Raw genomic sequence first — 21,164 nt, 5'->3', positions numbered from 1 at the left:
CTTTTCGCAGGTGTGTATCTCTCATCAGTTATTGGTCTAGAAGTCATCACATGTCTCTTCACTTACTAATCTTCCCTTCACTTTTAAAAGCATGCTAGTGAATTAGATGGGTTTTTCACTACATTTCTTCCATGCCTTCTAAGCCCCTCAGGCCCATTCTGGCCTAAGAAAGGAAAGTTTTCCCAAAAATGTGCATAGCACTTTCAGTCTCAGAACAAATATTCATGGTACTAAATTTTGGGAAGTATATCTAGTGCAAGCAATGATCATACAGTATATCTAGTGCAAGCAATACAGATTAAATAATCACATGAAGGCAGTCTGACTACTCGATTCACAGTATGACTGGCTAGCCAAGAGCAAGTCAGCTTCAGCTTTAGTGGTTGCTTTAGGAAAATTAAAAAAACTCTTCCCAAGGAAAAAAATATTAGAATTATTTCACTTCCCTGTGCCTCCATTTCTTCATCAGGGATGAAAATAATACCTATCTCATAGCATTATTCTACATATTAATTGAGACATTCCATGTGAAGTATTTAGAATAGTGTTTGGCAAGTAGTAAAATGCCCAATAAATGTTAGATATTATTATTACTTGGAAAAATATCTTAAGGATCCTTTTTTTTTTTTTGGTATTTGTATTTTGTTTATTCTTTCTTTTTTATCTTATTTTATTTTATTTATTTTATTTTATTTTAATATTTTATTTATTTATTCAAAAGAGACACAGAGAGAGGCAGAAACACAGGCAGAGGGAGAAGCAGGCTCCATGCAGGGAGCTTGACGTGGGACTCCATCCTGGATCTCCAGGATCACGCCCTGGGCCGAAGGCGGCGCTAGACCGCTGAGCCACCTGGGCTGCCCTATATCAGTGTTTTTTAAATAATAAATTTATTTTTTTATTGGTGTTCAATTTGCCAACATACAGAATAACACCCAGTGCTCATCCCGTCAAGTGCCCCCCTCAGTGCCCGTCACCCATTCACATCCCCTCCCTGCCCTCCTCCCCTTCCACCACCCCTAGTTCATTTCCCAGAGTTAGGAGTCTTTATGTTCTGTCTCCCTTTCTGATATTTCCCACCCATTTCTTCTCCCTTCCCTTCTATTCCTTTTCACTATTATTTATATTCCCTAAATGAATGAGAACATATAATGTTTGTCTTAAGGATCCTTCTTGACTATGGAAGATAAAACTCTTTAGGCTAGCCTATAGAAAAGGATAAAGCCAAAATCAAGCTGGTCTGCTCTGAATAAATAAATAACAGGGATTTTGTATTATTGTGACAGCCTAGAAAAGAGAGAGTGAGGAGTGCACAACTTGGAGTAGAGGGAAGTATGGGAAAGGCTTTTTTTTTTTTTAAGATTTTATTTATTTATTCATATAGACACAAAGAGAGAGAGAGAGAGAGGCAGAGACACAGACAGAGGGAGAAGCAGGCTCCATGCAGAGAGCCCAACGTGGGACTCAATCCAGGGTCTCCAGGATCACGCCCTGGGCTGCAGGCAGCGCTAAACCACTGTGCCACTGGGGTTGCCCAAGGCTTTAGAGATGACAAGGAGAAAGGAGTTTGGCCAGATGGCAGATGGACAGGGCTGACAGAAGAAATAAGGCTGTGCTTGACCTTCAAACTAGAATTGTCTCTGCTAAATTTATGCTTTGAACCCCAAGATGTTCATGAACAGTAACCACAAGAATTGTATGAATAAGCAAAAATGGAGAATCAGTCAGAGAGCAGAAATTATATGCAAAGATTACAAGAGAATTAAACAAAAATTTAACTTAGTCCTCCCTTCCAAAATCCTTGGAAATAGAAGGAAGAGCACCAGACTCCTCTCAGCACATAAAATAAACTTTGAGTTACTTTATTTGAATATTCATGGAAGGTGGGGAGCCTGCTTTTCATTCTTCTCCCTGCTCATTCTCTCTCTCTTGCTATCTCTGACCCTCTCTCTCAAATAAAACAATAAAATCTTAAAAAAAAAAAAAAAAAAAAAAACAGAATCTAGTTGTCTCTTAATCTCTAGATACTGCCTCATCTAGAGTTATGGGGTTCTAGCACTTTACACCCAGGGAAACACAGCCATGTTTGGAGGATTGGTCTCTGGCTAGAATTATCCATCACAATGGGCTAATTTTTTCAGCTGAGGACTGTTTACTGAGCACTTACTCTATGCCCAGAATTGTGCTGGGCATATTTATATGCCAAGAATACACTGATACAAGGTAAAGTGGAAAAGGCTACTTTTAACTATTGGCATCCTATCAGGAATCTCAAAGCGCATTTTAGTTTAAGGGTTAAAAGACTTTGAATTTGACTAGTCAATGGGCCAGACCTATGAAGTAGAATACAGCCCACTAGGAAAAATCATTGCCATTTTTGACAAGCTGGCTAGAAAGTAGACCTGGATTTCCAGAAATAACCTCAGACTCAACATATAGAAAGATATTTCTTTGTTATGATATTCTCTCATTGCCAAAGTTACACACACATATAAGAAACACATTCACATCCACTCAAAGGGCATACTAGGAACACTTCTGGCTAAACCATTGTAGCTTATAAATATATAGGAAAATATGTTACATAAATATATATTAATAAAAGTTATATATAATTACATTAAAATATACATAGTATACTAATAGTCTCATATTAGTATTACATTCTATGAAAGTGAACTGCTGAACTTCAGATCAAATTCCTATATATGTACAGTTAAGGGTGACATACCTGAAACACTATAATCCTGCAGTGCTCTAAAAGGGCTACTCTTTCTAAATAAGCAACCTCTATAATACAATGCTAACCAGTTATTAGGATCTAAATGAATTGCAACAGAAAAATCTTGAGTTGCTTGCTTATAAAATTGCCGTTTAAAATATGCTCTTCCTCTGTATGTCCTAGAAAAAGAAAAAATTCATTTTAATATGTATTGCAAAATACACATTTTCTCTTTTTTGGTAAACCTTTGCAACAAATTTTGTATTTGAATAACAATTTGTTATTATTTCCTCTTGCTTCCCAAAAAAGTTTAATGATGATGTTAATAACAAAAAAAATAACTTTTTATAAATAAATCAATTATACTTTATTGTATTATTACATGTTTATTAATAACATGCTATATGCTAATTATGTGCTTAGTAACTTTATAATATTACTTGCACTTATCAGAGAGGTGTGTCAATATGAGATTTATTTATTTTTATTATTTATTGAGTACCCAAAAGGTCACACTTAATTTATATAACACTGTTCTCTAGAAAAACCAAAAAATCCATTTTGAAGGAAATGGGCCTCAGTGAGTGGAGCTGTTAGATTTTTCTCTGGCACTGAAGATACATCCCAAGAAATCCTTTACATTAATGAAATGTATTTCATCAATTGTGTGATTGGATTTTATTTCTATTAACTTCTGACTCCAATTTTGAAATTCTCCTTGACCTATACCAATTCCTGAAAATTCCATTTTCAAACAATTAATAATGTAAAGAAAATCAACTTTTAGAAATAAAATAGACAATTAAGGAAAAACAGGAGTAATAAGCTAGCAGGTTATAAATCCAGTTTAGGCGGGGAAGAAGAGGAGATAAAAGACATGTTCAAGAAAGTTATACTATGAAACCAATGATAATTTGGAGAAAAGAGTACAGCTAGTACGTTGGCAGAGTGGTAACAAAGGTCTTTCAAAAGCACCAAGCATCCAAAGAGGCACCCAGTGGCACAGTCTGTGAAGTGTCTGACTTAGCTCAGATCGTGATCACAGATCAAGCCTCTAGAGGCACCGTGCTCAGCTCAGCAGGGAGTCTGCTTGTCCCCCTCCACTTCTCCCTCTCCCTACTCATGCTCTCTCTCTCAAATAAATAAATAAATTTTTTTTTAAAAAAAGCACTAGACATCCTGAAACCTACAATATTTTATCCTACAGCAAAATGCTTTTTGCCCCATCATTTAAAAATGTATTATTTTCTAATGAATACAAGAATTTTATATTTATTTTTAATTATTTCGTTTGCTAAGAATAATCCTAAATATTTTCAGTATATACATGATTCTGAACTTAAAATTTGCAGAATAAACCTTTAGTAATATTTTTGTAAGATGCCATTAAATCATGTCAATTCTTCAAACACACTGATTTTTTAGTGTTTCCTTATTTTGATTCCCCTGCCTCTTACTTCAAATCTTCATCAGCTCATATCTGTGCTACTATTTTACTCCATTCCTAGCTCTAGAGTAATAAGATTTGATCATCAGATATTAAAGATCTCTTTTCTCAAAAACATTCAACAAACCCCTATTGGCAATGGAATAAGGCCAAATTCTTTAAGATGACATATAAGGTCTTCCATAAGATAGCACCATCTTACAATATCTTCAATTAATCTCGTTCTCCAACTACTTTGATGTTTGGTGCAAGAGTTCTAGCACCAAACAGTTAACCAAGCTGTGAGTACAAAGGAAAAAGTTCTTGAAGGAAATTAAAAGTGCTACTCCAGTGAATACATGAATGTTAAGAAAGTGAAATGCCTTATTGTTGTCATGGAGAAAGTCTGAGTGGTCTGGGCAGAAAACCAAACCAGCCACAACATTCCCTTAAGCTAAAACTAATCCAGAGCAAGGCCTTCACGGTCTTCAATTCTTTGAAGGCTGAGAGAGGCAGGAGACTGCAGAAGTAAATTTGAAGCTAGCAGAGGTCAGTTCATGTCATTTAAGGAAAGAAGCCATCTCTATAACATAAAAGTGCAAGGTGAAGCAGCAAGTGCTAGACATAAAAAGAATATCACCACATGATTCAACGTACAAAAAGTTTTTTTTAAAAACAGGCATAAGTAAACTAAGAGTATTTAGAAACATACTTATGTGATGAAACTATAAAGACCTATAAGGAAGTGATTAAAATCGAAGCCAGGACAGTGGTTAGGGTTACCCTTTTGGGGGAGGCAAAGGCACAAAGTGGTCTCTAAGGTGCTGGAAACGTTTCTTGACCTGGTAATAATTACATGGGTATTTATATTGTGGTACGTCATTAAGTTGTACATTTGTATGCTTTTCTAGATGCAGGTTTCATTTTACTATAAAAAATTTCAATATTGGGCAGCCCGGGTAGCTCAGTGGTTTAGCGCTGCCTTCGGCCCAGAACGTGATCATGGAGACACAGGATCAAGTCCCACGTGGAGCTCCCTGCATGGAGCCTGCTTCTCCTTCTGCCTGTGTCTCTGCCTCTCTCTCTCTGTGTCTCTCATGAATAAATAAATAAAATCTTTAAAAACATTTTTCAATATTGAACAAATTGTGAATGAAAAAATGAGCAGGTATGCCTATATACACATTTCAAATCTCTTCAAAACAAAACTTAGTTTAAAAGAAAAGCAACAAAATGAGAACTGTGTTAATGCACATCAAGTTTGGGAAAACAGTTTATTATCAAGGTTATAATAAGATATTACAGAAATCTATGTAGATAATTTTCTGCACTCAATGAATAAAAAGGATATGAAAAGAAATTTAAAGAAAAAATATAGGCCAATAATTTAAAATTGATACTGCAACTAAGCATTTAGGAAATACAAACAAAACAACTCTAAATTGTCATTTTATGCCTATTAAATTAAATTACCCACTACTGTTAGGATATAGGTAAAGATTTTCATTCACTGGTAGCACTGAAAATTGACTTCACTATTTCTAAGGAGCTATCTGATGTATTTCAAGCAATTTCTTTCCTGAGAATGTGTTATTAAAAAATAATAATTTCAAAAAACCACATCTAAAATAATTTTTACCTGGCTTGAGAATTTTGGGGATCTATATTTAATATAGCTGTAAAATCTTGTATGGCTAAAATCCAGTTTTCATTTTCATAGTAAAACATTCCACGTTTCAACAATGCATCTGTTCTTTTGGGATCATAAAAAATACACTACATGGGGTGTTAAAGGGAGGCACAAAAATAAATCACATAATGAAAAAAGAAAAGAAACATAAGTATATAATAATCTCATAGCAAATTAAATGGACTACAACTACATTTTTAACTTCAGATTACATAAAAGCAAACTACTTTAAGATGCCTAAACTTTCAAATTTGCATTTAAAGACAGTATCTTTAGGGACACCTGGGTGGCATAGTTAGTTAAGCGCCTGACTCTTGGCTTTGGCTCAGGTCATGATCTCAGGGTCTTGAGATCTGCCCCTAAGTGAGGCACACTCTCTCTCTCAAATAAATAAATAAATCTTTAAAGATTATGTATTCAGTGAGAGCATTTATCACCAAATTCTAAAAAGGGGAGGTTTTCTGAGGGAGGAAAAAAAAAAAAAAACCAGCACATATAAGAAGCCAAGGCTTTTAGCCAGTGAAATTTTTACTGATAAAACTTTGGGACACCTGGGTGGCTCAGTCAGATAAGCATTTGACTCTTAATTTTGGCCTAGGTCATGATATCATGGTCATGAGACCAAGCTGAGTTGGACTCTGCACTCAGTACAGAGTCTGCTTAACATTCTCTGTTTCGTCCGTTGCCCCTCCTCCTGCTCTCTTGCACTTTCTTAAATAAATAAATAAATAAATAAATAAATAAATAAATAAATAAATAAATAAATAAATAAAATCTTTAAAAAAACAAGATATGATAGATCACAGCATTTATCTTAATTAAAGATGATACATATCAAACCACATCAAGGCTGACTCAATCAAATCAAGTATGTATTAATTTAGTCTCTAAAATGGTGAAAAGAAATGAATTAGTATTAGTTTATTCATTTCACATTGACATACAAGGCAAGGGCAAACAGACTAAATCATTGTATACTCCGTTGTAAACTCCTTGCCTCTTGATTGGGGGTGGAGGGGGAAGCAATGCACAAAGACTACTGAGTATTTTTAAAACATGAGAAAAAAAAAACCTACAGATTTTGATGCTTGTTTGACCTCAAGTAGCTGCATTAATCAATGCATGAAGGAAATTAACAGGAATAGGTAACCTAATAATTTCAGTATTTTCAAAAGAGATTTTTGGTCACTTCTACTTCAGAAATAAATTAACAATATTATCTTGAAGCAAAAAAAATGTCAAGTATGTGGCTAACCATCATGGATAAAGAAGGAGGGCAGCTGGGAACATGGAAAGCTAAATTATTTGAATAACTTTTAAATTCTCAATTATACTGCAAACTAGAATTTAGTGTGAGGTCAGGAGATGATGATTACAATTCTGCTGCAATCAGGAGAATATTTTGCCTGACTCTAGCCTCAAAGTACTTCAGCTAAAAGTTCCTTCTTTAAGGTAATTCCCTGATATTCCCCAATATAAATATATAATTAAATAAATATCTATTTACCCCCATCATCTTTATTTCCTTCCTAGCAATTATCAAAAATTATAATAATGTATGTATGTATTTCTTTAATATCTGTCCTTTAAACTATAGGTTCCATGTAAGCAAGAAATATTGTCTGTTTTATTCACCAACATTTGTCCACTACATTGTACAGTGCCTTAGTCAATAAATATTTGTGGTGAATGAATGAATGAACCAATGAGCACAGTTTCTTTAAGAGCGGATAGATCTGATGCAGAAGAGAATCAGCCATGTCTTAAGAGTAAAAAGTGGCAAATAATTTTCTCTTTTGTTTGAAGGGAAGAAGCTATTTTCAAAAATTTCTTTAATCACTCTTTCATGCTTCAAGAGAGAGAGCTGGAAAATTCATGCTGCACCCCTCCCGAGTTGTCTCAATGCTCCCACGCCTAACTCTGACATAAATCCACTCATTAACTATAAGTTTAAAAAATCATTGACATAGTGTTACTATCAATTCCACTACTGAGTGCCCTAGGTCCTAAGATAAAATAAATTTGTTTTGATTACATAACATATATGAAAGAATTTCAATGATTTGCTGGAATATCAGGCAGGATGAGAGTATCATGATCTAAAACAGATAACTGTCAGCATTATATGTCATACAGCTTACTTTAGAAAAGTCATCAATGGCCAGTACTTTGTTTGCTATTTCATACATCTCACCCCTTCTGAAATATATATCGGCCTCCATGGGCTTGCACTTAATTGCCTGGGTATAGTTCAGAATTGCTAAAGTAATGTCTTTTCTTCTTCTGAAAATTTCTGCCTTTGACAAATATGCCTCTAAAAAAAAGTTAGAAAGGTAAAACTCAGGGTTACAGACCTTCTATTAACTATGAAAATTTTAATCCCTCTCCCTCTAAAAATGAAGTCTTAGAACAATGTTTCTCTATTATATTTTCTTAACCATTTAATTTAAAGGGGTTTTTTTTCTATTTCAACAATGCAGAACTTGTTCTTAAAGGCTGATAAATATTCACTTATGGTTAAAAGCATTTTCAATTTCAAGTAACAAAAATTATCTTTTACCTTTTTGTATAGCTGAAGTGTTTCATACTCTTTTAATGTTTATAATAGAGGTAGCCATCCTTATATCAGATAAACTAAAATTTACCCCAAAGACTGTAGTGAGAGATGAAGAGGGACACTATATCATACTTAAAGGATCTATTCAACAAGAGGACTTAACAATCCTCAATATATATGCTCCGAATGTGGGAGCTGCCAAATATATAAATCAATTATTAACCAAAGTGAAGAAATACTTAGATAATAATACACTTATACTTGGTGACTTCAATCTAGCTCTTTCTATACTCGATAGGTCTTCTCAGCAAAACATCTCCAAAGAAACGAGAGCTTTAAATGATACACTGGACCAGATGGATTTCACAGATATCTACAGAACTTTACATCCAAACTCAACTGAATACACATTCTTCTCAAGCGCACATGGAACTTTCTCCAGAATAGACCACATATTGGGTCACAAATCGGGTCTGAACCGATACCAAAAGATTGGGATTGTCCCCTGCATATTCTCGGACCATAATGCCTTGAAATTAGAACTGAATCACAACAAGAAGTTTGGAAGGACCTCAAACACATGGAGGTTAAGGACCATCCTGCTAAAAGATAAAAGGGTCAACCAGGAAATTAAGGAAGAATTAAAAAGATTCATGGAAACTAATGAGAATGAAGATACAACCGTTCAAAATCTTTGGGATGCAGCAAAAGCAGTCCTAAGGGGGAAATACATCGCAATACAAGCATCCATTCAAAAACTGGAAAGAACTCAAATACAAAAGCTAACCTTACACATAAAGGAGCTAGAGAAAAAACAGCAAATAGATCCTACACCCAAGAGAAGAAGGGAGCTAATAAAGATTCGAGCAGAACTCAACGAAATCGAGACCAGAAGAACTGTGGAACAGATCAACAGAACCAGGAGTTGGTTCTTTGAAAGAATTAATAAGATAGATAAACCATTAATGTTTATAATAGAACAAAAATTTATGGAATTGGGCAGAAATAAGCATAGATCAAAAAATTTTATGAAGCTCAAGTTATATTCTAGGGGTATGTTGTGCATGACAGGGTTATAAAAATGAATGTGACATTTTCTCATTCTCAAAAAGTTCTGTTTTCTGGTTCCATTGAAGCTAGTTCGAGGATGGTACATAAAGACAAATGTATAGATTTCATGCAACTAGGAAGTCTTGGAACACTGCAATGTTTCAGAGATTTGTGGTCAAGGAAAGATTTATAAATCACTTCTATAATTAAATTTTTAAGTTCATATCCTTCTTATGGGATGAGCAGTAAGAAACACATTTATTGTAACTTACACAAGGGCATTAACATTTCAAGCCACGATGAGTATTTTGAAAACAGTATAGAATCATACAAGTTCAATATATACAATGTCAAGAGTAAATTTAACTTTTAAAAGCTACAACCATTTTTGAAGGCTTATATCTATTAATGTATATATCTTTAAAACACCACTAAATGACCAAAGCTTAGGTAAAGATATAAATAATATAATTGTCTGCACAACCTACCTGCATTATTTTTATTATATTTATTTATATAATTCAAATCATCCAAAGCTTCATTAATTTTGTCTTGGAAAAGGTAAATGAAATGCCGATGCCAATAGGCATTGAGAAACAATGGCTCCAATAGTATAGCCTAGAAAATATATGCATAAGTTCAATTAAAGTTGGTTGATTAAAGGAAGATATCCTGTCAAATAAATCTTGCAAACACTATTGATCCCAGTGGCTTTCTATGTGCATAATATAAAATGACTCTCCCAATGTGACAAAATGTAATGTTTTTAATATCAATTACTTGAAAATGTCAATAATTATAATTTCACAATCCCACATGTATACTATACATATTCATGGTTCAAAATTCTAATAGAAATTATTACACAAATTATTACATAGAGAGGATTATAAGTGTAAATTGTTAATATTGTTATTCTGATTAAATAACTTACTTCCTGTAGATCTTTCATGGCACTCTGTAACTTTCCCAGTTTCCTATAAAGAGCTCCACGCCTGCAATATGCAAAAGCAGGATATGTTTTCTTATCATTTATTTCTTTAGTCAAGATCTCCACTTCAGATTCATAATATTTAATAACTTCTGGAGAAAGACCAGACTTCAAAGAATCACACAATTCTATTTTTGGTGGTTCTTTCATTCTTTCAGACAAGCCTTCATGGATAGATATTTTAACAGCTTTCTTTTTTGTGGTTGTCTTCTGATGTTTATCCTTAGAGAACATATCAAGAGCCCATGTTCGAGGGTCACAATTTTCTGGAATTCCTCCCTTACTTCGGACAAATTCATCAAAATTTAAACACAAAGGTAGACTGGGACAATGAAGTTTACGTTCATATAATGGAACTTTGAGTAAATATTTCTTCTGTCCAGGAAGGATTCCATGAGATGTTGATCTAGTTATTAAGAGAGTGATTTTTAAATTATAGAAATATCATTATTTTTATAATCAATAAATCAACTCAGCCACAGATGAAATTACTATTTCTCTATTATTAAAATAAAATTACATGCTATTTTTATGCAAGCCAAGTCCTCCTGTCCATTCATCAAAATTGTAACACCATATGAAGAATCTATACAGAAACTCTATAGAGTTTATAGAAAGCAGAAGATTGTTATCTAAAGATGTAGCCTTCCTAGAGTACTGAAATAAGGTGCCAATGCTCCTTTCAGGTTTAATTTACACCCTTGCCTCCAATCAGAGAAATTACAATGGGGAATTGTGGAGATAAACTGATGTGAGAAAGGAAGTACCATCCAAGACGTTGGAGAGCACATGAACTTGAGGAAATGGGAAGGAGAGATTTGACACATAGTATACTACCAAATTCACATCCCAGACTTCACCCTTCTTTAGTAGACTATGAAATTAGAGAATACGTATGCTTTCAAATGCTACATTTCTAGTTCTCTCCTCCTCAAATTCTTCCATTTTCTACAATTTTTAATAAGTAACATTTACTATATGGTGGGTATTTTACTAGCCACATGAGAGAGAATAAGCACATTCTATTGGAAAAAATCAAAACTGCAACATTTCAATAAATAATTACTGAGTTTGTACTGTGAGAAAGACCTATTTCTAAACATTAAGAGAATTTTAAAAGTCAATATTCTTCTCTTTCCTCACTTTGTGACACTCTACACTCCTCTCTACACTCTAGTGCAAGCTGTCATATCTCTTCCACCTAGAGTACAATAACTTCATAATTCCAGACTTCTACTCTTGCCTTTTGTCTAATCTGTTCTCCACATGGAAGTCAGCATGTTTGTTTTTTAACAAATATAAATCAGATCATGTTACTCCCTCCAAGAGCTTCCTTAATACCTAGAATGCAAATCAAGATTTTCTTCATGGTCTACAAGACTACATGAGACCCCAGCATATGTCTCTGATAACACTATTCTCTCCCTTCTCAATTTTCTAGCCATATCATCTGAGAGCAAGCCTCAAGGCTATTCCACTTTTCAGCCATTCTGAGTGGCTGGCTCCTTCTCAATTCATATCTCCAATCAAATGTTACTTGAGAAAGGCATTCTATGCCAGATATGTTTTATTTCCACCTCCACATTCATCTCTACCCTTCTCTTCTTTGCCTTCCCCAAGGGACTAATCTATATTGACTACATCCATAAGATCCCTTGTTCTCTGTCTTCTAATTGGATATATCCAATTAGAAATCCCAAAGAGGAAAGGAGGAGAGTAAAGTCAAGGTGTTTATTCCTATGGCTCTCTCTGAAGAGTCACCTCAAACTGGCTATGATCCTTGACCAAAGATCAAGTGACCAAAGATTACTACTTTCCTTAAGGAAACCCTTTCTACACAATTCCTCTTGCAAGTTCTAGTAATCACTCCTACCTTTTGTCCTCTCAGACTTAAGGGTAGAAAAATGTCTATGTTATTTTTAGCCCCAGGATACTACATTATCATTTGTAGTTTCCCTGTCCTGACATGTTTATAAATTGTCCCTTTATTACACTTTCCTAGAACTATCCTAAATTGAACATACTAAGTGCTGTTTACTGCTGGTACCCTGACTGATAAAATAATTGGTACCAGAAGTTTCTTGGGAAATATACACACAGAAAGATCCTAGAATAAACTTCTTGCCAGAATAAAAGAGGATGCAAATAGTCAACAGTATGTGGTGTAATCGAAGCTCCTTGAATTATCTACGGCATTAGCAGGGGATGGTGTTCAGGTGGAAGGCAAGGCATTAGATCAAGTAGATACCACTTAGTCACTAGTACAACAGTAATGATTATAAAAATTGTGGAATCACTTTACTTTAGGCCAAAAGAGAAGAACAGTACCTATTAAATACCTAAATTCCCTAAACCTTGTATATCAAGATAATGAAGCTACTAGGAAAGGAGCAGAAAATTGAAATATAGGATGTGAGCATTTGAGCAAGAATGAATGTGACTGACGATTTTGAATTTCCAAATTCCACTCATCTTCTCTTGACAGAAGAGACTGGCTGAGGACTGTCAAATTTCCCAGTCTGAGAGACTCAACCATCTCCTGTATAAATATCTTTCCATTACTACACTGAGACATTGCTTCATGCTATATCAAATCTGTTTTAATCACTCCCCAAAATCACTCAGCTGGGACCTCCCAAATCCTCTCATGGAGATACAACTAACACCCATCAGCCTCCTACACATCTCCCCCATATAGATGGCCTTGGGTTGGTGGCTGCTAGTCCTAGCCAGTGCAGCCTTGATATAGAATTTCCCAGCATACTCTGAGTGATCCTCAAACTTATTGTCAGTCATGTGGAAGACTTATTAAATACTAATTTCTGGTGTAGATTTCTAGCTACATTTGGTAGACAGAATTTTTTAAGATTCATTTATTTATTTTAGAGAGAAAGAGATAGAGGAGGGGAAAGGGCAGAGGAAGAGAATATATTTATTTTAGAGAGAAAGAGATAGAGGAGGGGAAAGGGCAGAGGAAGAGAATATCCAAGCATATTCCTGCTGAGTGCAGAGCCCAATGTGGGGCTTGATCTCACAACCCATGAGATCAGGACATGAGTGTGACACCTAACCAACTAAGCCACCCAGGTGCCCCAGATAGAATTTGAAGTCATAGGTATCTGTGGCAATAACTAAGTGACTGAAGGTCCCCAGAAAGTGAGATAGATGAGCAGCCTGCTAAGGTATTCTTTGACTTACATAGATGAAAAACTTTTAGGTCTTCTAGGCATAAGCCTAACCAGTTATAGTGGGTTTTTAAAACTCTTATGCAGCTCTTAGACGTCAGTCGGTTCATCTCTAAAAACTCTCACCTGACAGAAAGGCCCTACCATATCCCCCTGAGGAAGAATCTTGTAGTGGGGCCTTGCAATGTGACCTTGGTGTTTATAAGGAATTTTTCCCCAAAAGTTTCCAAAGGTCTAGGAAAAAAGAAAGACCTGAACCTTCTGGGAATCATTAAATACTTACCCTAAACTTATGCTGATCCACAGATTACTGTGGATGCCACTGAAGTCCACAACCAAATTAGGTAATTATGAAGGTCAAGTGATATAAAGAATCTTGGCCTGAAACCATCTAACAGAATCTAGTGAGACATGGACCCATCCTATGATAATTTCCCCAGTCCTAGAATATGCAGTAGGAATGAGTCAACTTAACTTCAAAAATTGTATACTGAAGAAGATATTAGTAGTAAGGGTCAAGTGTAAATCTCTGGAATTGCCCATTCCATCCTAAACCACTATCCACCATGATAGTATATTAAAAACAATACCAGACCATCAGGGAAATTACAAATTAACAAGGAAACTCTCTGCTTGTGGGCAAAATAAACTCTACCTCACTTGGGGGTGTAGCAGCAGCAAGACAGGCCAAGAAAATCAGAACCAAGACTACAGATTCACTTTCAGGAGCTAGTCAAGTTTGGAAGTTTTGATAGTGGAAGCCAGGACCATCATCAGTTATTCTAGAAAGAGAAGGCAATGTATTCACAGGATTGGAAAGCCAATAGCAAAAGGGCTGGCCTGGATCTCAGATCAAGTATGTTACTCAATACTGGAAGACAGAACACTGGCAGAGATCCAAGAGGCTAACAATTCACGGAAGACCAGGTAAGAGAGAAGGCAATGAGTACAAGGGAGTCAAGGTGGGCTAGGAGCCATCAACAAACACAGCTTTCTGCTGCATTGTAGGCTGCTGAAGAAGATCTCTGCTAATCTCTCACTGGCTGGTCTACCAATATTGGGCTCAGAGACCAAAGCAGAGGAAACGTCCAGAGAAATGGTGAAGCAACAAAGTTACTGCAGACATATGGCATCCTGTCATGACCTGGATGAGAGGGCAGGCAACATGGGTAACCTATAGTAAAGGGACTGACTGAAAACACATGGTTCTAGGTTTTTAATCAGCTCAAATAGATCTTGCAGGAGTTACTTTCCACAGTCAAGCTTTGATTTCATACACAGTCTGCTTCTAACCTTTTAAGGAATCCAGCAAGAATAAGTATAATCAAACAAGCTTAAATTAAGGTCAGAAATAAAATGGTAAGAAAGATAATTCTGTGTTAACCACATTAAGATTAGTGAAAAAAGATCTCAAACTATAGGAATAGAATTATTTTTCAAAGTTGCTCCATAAACCTATTTTAAAATAACAGTTATTTCATAGTTACACTTTTGTGCTAAATTTATTTAGATTAAGATTTTTTAATAAGTTAGGAAAGCTGTACTAATATATTATCTTAGACAAATACCTCAATGGTTGGTTTAACTGCCTGCACCAAAAGGTGCATCCTATTACTGCAATATATACAAATTTCAAATTCAGTTGTTAAAAGGCAAATAAATCTCTTTAAGTGGTGAAACTTTATAATCAAAGTGATAAAGAATCAGTAAGTAGTAAAATATACCAAAATAGTGTTTCCTCTGCTTATATTCTTTATAGAGACAGAAGTCACTTAGGTCTCTATAAAGGAAGTATCAGAAAGGGAGACAGAACGTAAAGACTGCTAACTCTGGGAAGCGAACTAGGGGTGGTAGAAGGGGAGGAGGGCGGGGGGTGGGAGTGAATGGGTGACGGGCACTGGGGATTATTCTGTATGTTAGTAAATTGAACACCAATAAAAAATAAATTAAAAAAAAAAAAAGAAGTCACTTAGGTCAAGGCCAAAATGGTACAATGTTTTATCCTCCCTAGGATAGTAAAGATTCATATGTTTCAAAATCAGCAAATGTATCAAAAATATGTATGCAAATTTCTGGTTCTTTTCAAAAACATTTGTCAACTTAGAAAAACCTATCTGAAGTCTTCTAAAGATGAGCTAACAAAAACAATTCCACATATTTGTTGCAGGGAAAATTCAAGCATAAGTAGCATTCAGGACTTGAATGGCATACTCCCCTAGAGTAGGTCTCTGCTCCACTCTGTCACCCATGCTTACAGAGGTTGTTCCCAAGTTTTTTCAGGAACAATAAATCACCACACCAAAACATCATTAATTTAACCCTTTTTCAGCACTAGCAAGTCTTCATAATAATGAAGTTAAACAAAACATTTATGACTCTCTTATCAACAGGAAAGTCTTCACTTTTCAAAAGGACATAAATTTAATGAATTCTTGTCATCTGGGGATATCTAAAGAGAAATAAAGTCCAGAGCGTATTGCAAAATATTTTGTACAACCCCTCAGTTTTAAGAAAGTTAGACCTTGAACACTTAAATATGAACATACCTGGAACTTCAGTTGTTGTCATCTTAGGTCCTTGCACATTTTTTTCAAAGATTTATTTATTTACTTTAGAGAGAGAGAGAGAGAGAGAGAGAGAGATCATACAAACAGGGGGAGGGGCAAAGGGTGAGAGAGAATCTTAAGCAGACTCCCCGCTGAGCAGTGATCAATCTCACAACACTGAGACCATAACCTGAGCAGAAATCAAGAGTTGGATGCTCAACCAACTGAGCCACCCAGGCACCCCATCTCCTTGCACATTTTCAAACATGCTAGATACTATTACTTCCAGGTAAGGAAAAAATTAATTATTTCTATGTGTTGATCCCTGAATAAGGACTCACACAACATACAAAAACAGTTTGTCTATCTAGATTACTCAATTCATTAGTTCAAATTTAAAAACAGTTAAATCTCAGCAATCTATTTCAACTTCTGCACGGGCAATATTTATTTAGAGCAGGGGTTGTTTTTTGATCTTAAATAACTTCAGAAAAATAACTAAGTAGATTTTATTTCTTTCATTGAAAGATTTCATTTAGCTATCAAATTGACTTAGTTGATGGGATGAGCACTGGGTGTATACTATCTGTTGGCAAATCGAACTTCAATAAACAATAACAACAAAAAATTGACTTAGTTTTAATGTTCTTAAGTCAGCCCCAACTTTAAAATATAGTTTAAACCAGCCATATATTTATATTATTGAATGTAAAAGTAAGGGATTCTCCTATATTTAAAAGTAAAGGATTCTCCTTTAGCTAAGAAGTTATCATATTTTCAATGCTGAATAAAATAATAAGTATCTATATAGATAAAATATCTATATAGATATAGATATCTATAACTTCAATTAGTGAAATTATAAGATTAAGACCAAAACCACAATACATTTTTTAAACTATAACAATTATTGATTAAACAAGACCTTTTAAGAACTTTCGGAGGCTTGGATAATTCATCATATAAAGCTGTAAGTTTATTGAACTTCAATCTTTTCTTCCATCTCATCTTCTTTTTCTTGGGATAAACAATATAAGTAATGCCAGCTTTTTTAGATGCTTCAATGAGAGAGAGTGACAGATCTCTCACAATGCCTCTGTCCTGAATGTCATCTAAGATGCTATCTATATTTTCTTTCTCAGAGGGTTCCTCAGTTTCATTTTTCTGAGTCATCCAATGCTCTAAGTGCTTTGTTTTCTGAAATATCATGTCTTTTATAGTGCTTTGCTTGTCATCCTTAATCTCTATTGGAGTTGTGACCTCTTCTTTCTTCAATTCAACTGCAGATTTTACTCTCTTATTAGCAAGGAAACAAAGATAGAAAAACTTAAAATCAACTTAGTTGCTACATGTTTTAAGCTAATTCAGTTACAATTATTACTTTTATTATCAAAAAATATTAAGTCATATTCTTAATGTCTTTCAAAGTCAGTTTATAAAGTTAATAGTAGGTTGGTTAAAGCACAAGTGCAATAATTTGGTGTATGACATTTTGTTAGCTACATAAAAATAATACTATAAAGTAGATATGCATTAACTGTGATTTTATATAGTCTTAATTTTAAAAGAATGCTCTTTACATATTCAAATAAAGTACATACTCTACTTTTACTTTTCATGAAAAAGAATTGATAGAGTGGGTAAAAAATATTAAAATGCCTTATCCTATCAAATCAATTTGTAAGTCTATTTTCAAAAGCAGTTTAACAACACTGAATTTCCATATGGTAGTATTCAAATATCCTCTACAATAATTTTGCATTCAATATTACAAGCTTAAGAACAGAATTCCAGCCTAATATTTTCTTTTATCTAATCATCAGAGAACCAACTTAACTTTTAATAATATCAATATTATAATATACTAATAATTGTAAAAAATTTGCAATAATTATGCATTAGTACTTGAAACTCTAACAACACTCATTACTAAAAAAAGAGATATTATTTCCAATCCTTTGATACAGCATTTCCAGCTTTTTTTTTTTTTAAAGAGAAAGATCATGTCAAATTTATTATCCTTAAGTTCACGTTGACAGAAAATATACATGGGAATGTTTCCACCTTTTGTTAAAAGAGCAAGCAGAAAGCATGGTTAGGAAGGATCAAGGGAAGTCTATCTTAACCCATGGACTAAGGCCTGGTTCTGCTGGTTAATAAGCAGGTGAATGACCAGCAAAAGGTTAATAAATATACGCCTGGCTGATAGGGAAGGGATTATGGTCCTTTTCTTCTTATCATTAAATGTTTCCAGGAATACACAGGCATGAAGACCTTCCCAAAGAGTAAAGGATGTCATCTCTGCTGGCTGAACCCAGCAGAGCTCCTGCTGGAAGAGCCTGTAGGCAGGCAGACCACTGTCAATAAATTAACTGCACTTAAGTTTGCTAATAAGTAATAATTTGTTATACAAATGTTTTTCTTTATAGCGAAGTTAGGCCCAAATTCCAAACACAACAATGTCACACAAACTAGTTATGTTCTTTAAGATACACTAAAGTACAATAGAGATATTGACCTTCCATAACTTACCATACTTCCTCCATCTCAAGAAACTATATGTAACTCACTAAATAATTAAAATATATAATAAGGTAACACATAGACTATAGAATATTATGGTATGCATAATATAGGTTTATATCAATAAATATAGATACATACACATAGTATGTGAGACATATAGATATAGATATATCATATGGTACTGGCATAAAAACAAACACATGGACTAATGGAACAGAACCAAGAATCCAGAAATGTCCCATGTATATATGGTCAACTAATATCTGACACCTTAGAAGCCTAGACAGGAGCAGGGTCTGGATACGATAACTGGTGGTCCAGTCATCACAGTGAGCTTATGACCTCAGTAAGCTCAGACTCCAAAGTCCACATCAGTCTCTGTGATGCTAGAGCAGAGATTATAGACCATGATTTTTGTTTTAGTTTTTTTATTTTTCATTAATTTTTATTTTTTATTATTTTTGATTTCTCTTATTTTACTTTGATTTTTGTCCTTTGGGCATTTTTCTTTTCTTCTCTTTTTCCTTCATTTTTCTTTTGTCATTTTCCTTTTTATTTTATTATTATTTTCTTCTTTCTGTAAAAAGCCATGGTTTATATAGCCACAGATCCAGCCGGCCAGCAAAATTCCACCAAGTACACACAGTCTCTACAGGGGACACCATACACAAGACCATTCCTTCAAGTTTAGGAGAAGTAGCTCTTCCATCTAGTCCATAGAAACAAAGGCAGAAAGCCAAGCGAAATGAGGAGACAGAGGAATATGCTCCCAAAGAAAGAACAAGAAAAAACTTCAAAAAAATAACTAAATGAAACAGAGATAAGTAATATGTCTGACAAAAAATTTAAAGTAATGATTGTAAAGTACTCACTGGGCTGGACAAAAGAGTGGAAGAACTCAGTGAAATATCTGAAGAAAAAGATAGAAAATATAAAAAAAGAACCAATCAGAGTTGAAGAATATTATAATAGAAATAAAAAACACAGTAGAGGGAATCAACAGTAGATTAGAGGGGACAGAAGAATGATCTGTGTTCCAGATCATTGGTAATGGAAAGCACTCAAAGCTGAACACCAAAAAGAGAAAATAATTTGTTTAATGAGGATAGAAATGGCCAGAATTAGACATAAGAAAAGTATGAATTAAAAGATGTAAAATACAGCAACATATGCATAAAATGTGGAGGAGGGAGTAAATGTGGAGGAGGGAGTAAGGGAAAAGAAAGGGAAAAAGAAAAAGAAAGGTTTTTTTTTTTCTTTAGAATGTTCTTGAACTTAAATGATCATCAAATTTGTATAGACTGTTATTTACCTTGGGTATTATATATGAGCCTAATGGTAGCTACAAACCCAAAACTTATGACAGATGCACAAAAATTAAAGAAGTAGAATGGCTATTATAAAAAAGACAAGAGATATCAAGTGTTGGCAAAGCTATAGGGAAAAGCGAATCCTTGTGCACTATTGATGGAAATGTAAATTGGCACAACCACTGTGGAAAAGAGTATGGAAATTTCTCAAAGAATTAAAAATAGAACTACTCTATGATCAATCTCACTTCTGGGTATATATCCAAAGGAAATGAAATCAGGATCTTGAAGAGATATCTTCACTCCGTTATTCCTTACAGCTTTAATCACAATAGCTAAAATATAGAAACAACCTAAGTGATCATCAATGGATGAATGGATAAAGAAAATGGATAAAAGGGATCCCTGGGTGGCGCAGCGGTTTGGCGCCTGCCTTTGGCCCAGGGCGCGATCCTGGAGACCCGGGATCGAATCCCACATCGGGCTCCCGGTGCATGGAGCCTGCTTCTCCCTCTGCCTGTGTCTCTGCCTCTCTCTCTCTCTCTCTCTGTAACTATCATAAATAAATTAAAAAAAAAAAAGAAAAAAAAAGAAAATGGATAAAAAAATATATATATATACACACACACACACACAATGGAATATTATTCAACCACTTAAAAGGAAATTCCGCCACTTGCAATAACACGGATGGACCTTGAGGGCATTATGCGAAGTAAAATAAATAAATTAAGTCGGACAGTGAAAGACAAATATTGTATGATCTCACTTACATGTGGAATCTTAAAAACAAGAACATGTAGATATAGAAAATAGGTTGGTGGTTACCAGAGGCAAGGAATAGGTGATGGATGAAATGCGTAATAATGGCCAAAACGTACAAAATTCCACTATAAAATAAGTAAGTCCTGGTGATATAATACACCATAGTGACTATACTTAAAATACTGTACTGTGTATTTGAAAGTTGATAAGAGAGAGATGTTAAAGGTTCTCATTACAAGAAAAAAATGTGTAACTGTGTGTGGTGATGGATGTTAACTAGACTTGTCGTGGTGTCCATTTGTGATACATACAAATATTTAATCATTATGTTGTACACTTGTAACTAATATAATGCTATATATCAATTATAGGCCAATAAGAAATCTTAAGGGTAGT

General features: G+C 34.5%; 1 protein-coding gene across 7 annotated transcripts in view; it reads right to left on the bottom strand.

Moving 5' to 3' along the window:
* Positions 1–21,164, bottom strand: part of TTC6 (tetratricopeptide repeat domain 6) — a 184,608-nt gene that overhangs the window by 49,809 nt on the left and 113,635 nt on the right. For 5 of the 7 annotated variants that reach the window (XM_072838355.1, XM_072838356.1, XM_072838357.1 and 2 more), the window contains 6 exons: positions 17,093–17,463; positions 10,380–10,842; positions 9,934–10,063; positions 7,980–8,152; positions 5,788–5,924; positions 2,732–2,901 (listed from right to left, as the gene is read on the bottom strand). In XM_072838355.1, the coding sequence (XP_072694456.1) occupies positions 2,732–2,901; positions 5,788–5,924; positions 7,980–8,152; positions 9,934–10,063; positions 10,380–10,842; positions 17,093–17,463 (1,444 nt within the window). Of the gene's footprint in view, positions 1–2,731; positions 2,902–5,787; positions 5,925–7,979; positions 8,153–9,933; positions 10,064–10,379; positions 10,843–17,092; positions 17,464–19,565; positions 19,604–21,164 lie in introns of those variants that run through there. The other 2 variants (XM_072838362.1, XM_072838363.1) reach the window with 2 other exon arrangements.

This window comes from Canis lupus, chromosome 9, assembly GCF_048164855.1.
Source record: "Canis lupus baileyi chromosome 9, mCanLup2.hap1, whole genome shotgun sequence".
Lineage (NCBI taxonomy): Eukaryota > Metazoa > Chordata > Mammalia > Carnivora > Canidae > Canis > Canis lupus.
This window is presented reverse-complemented; position numbering and strand designations above follow the sequence as displayed.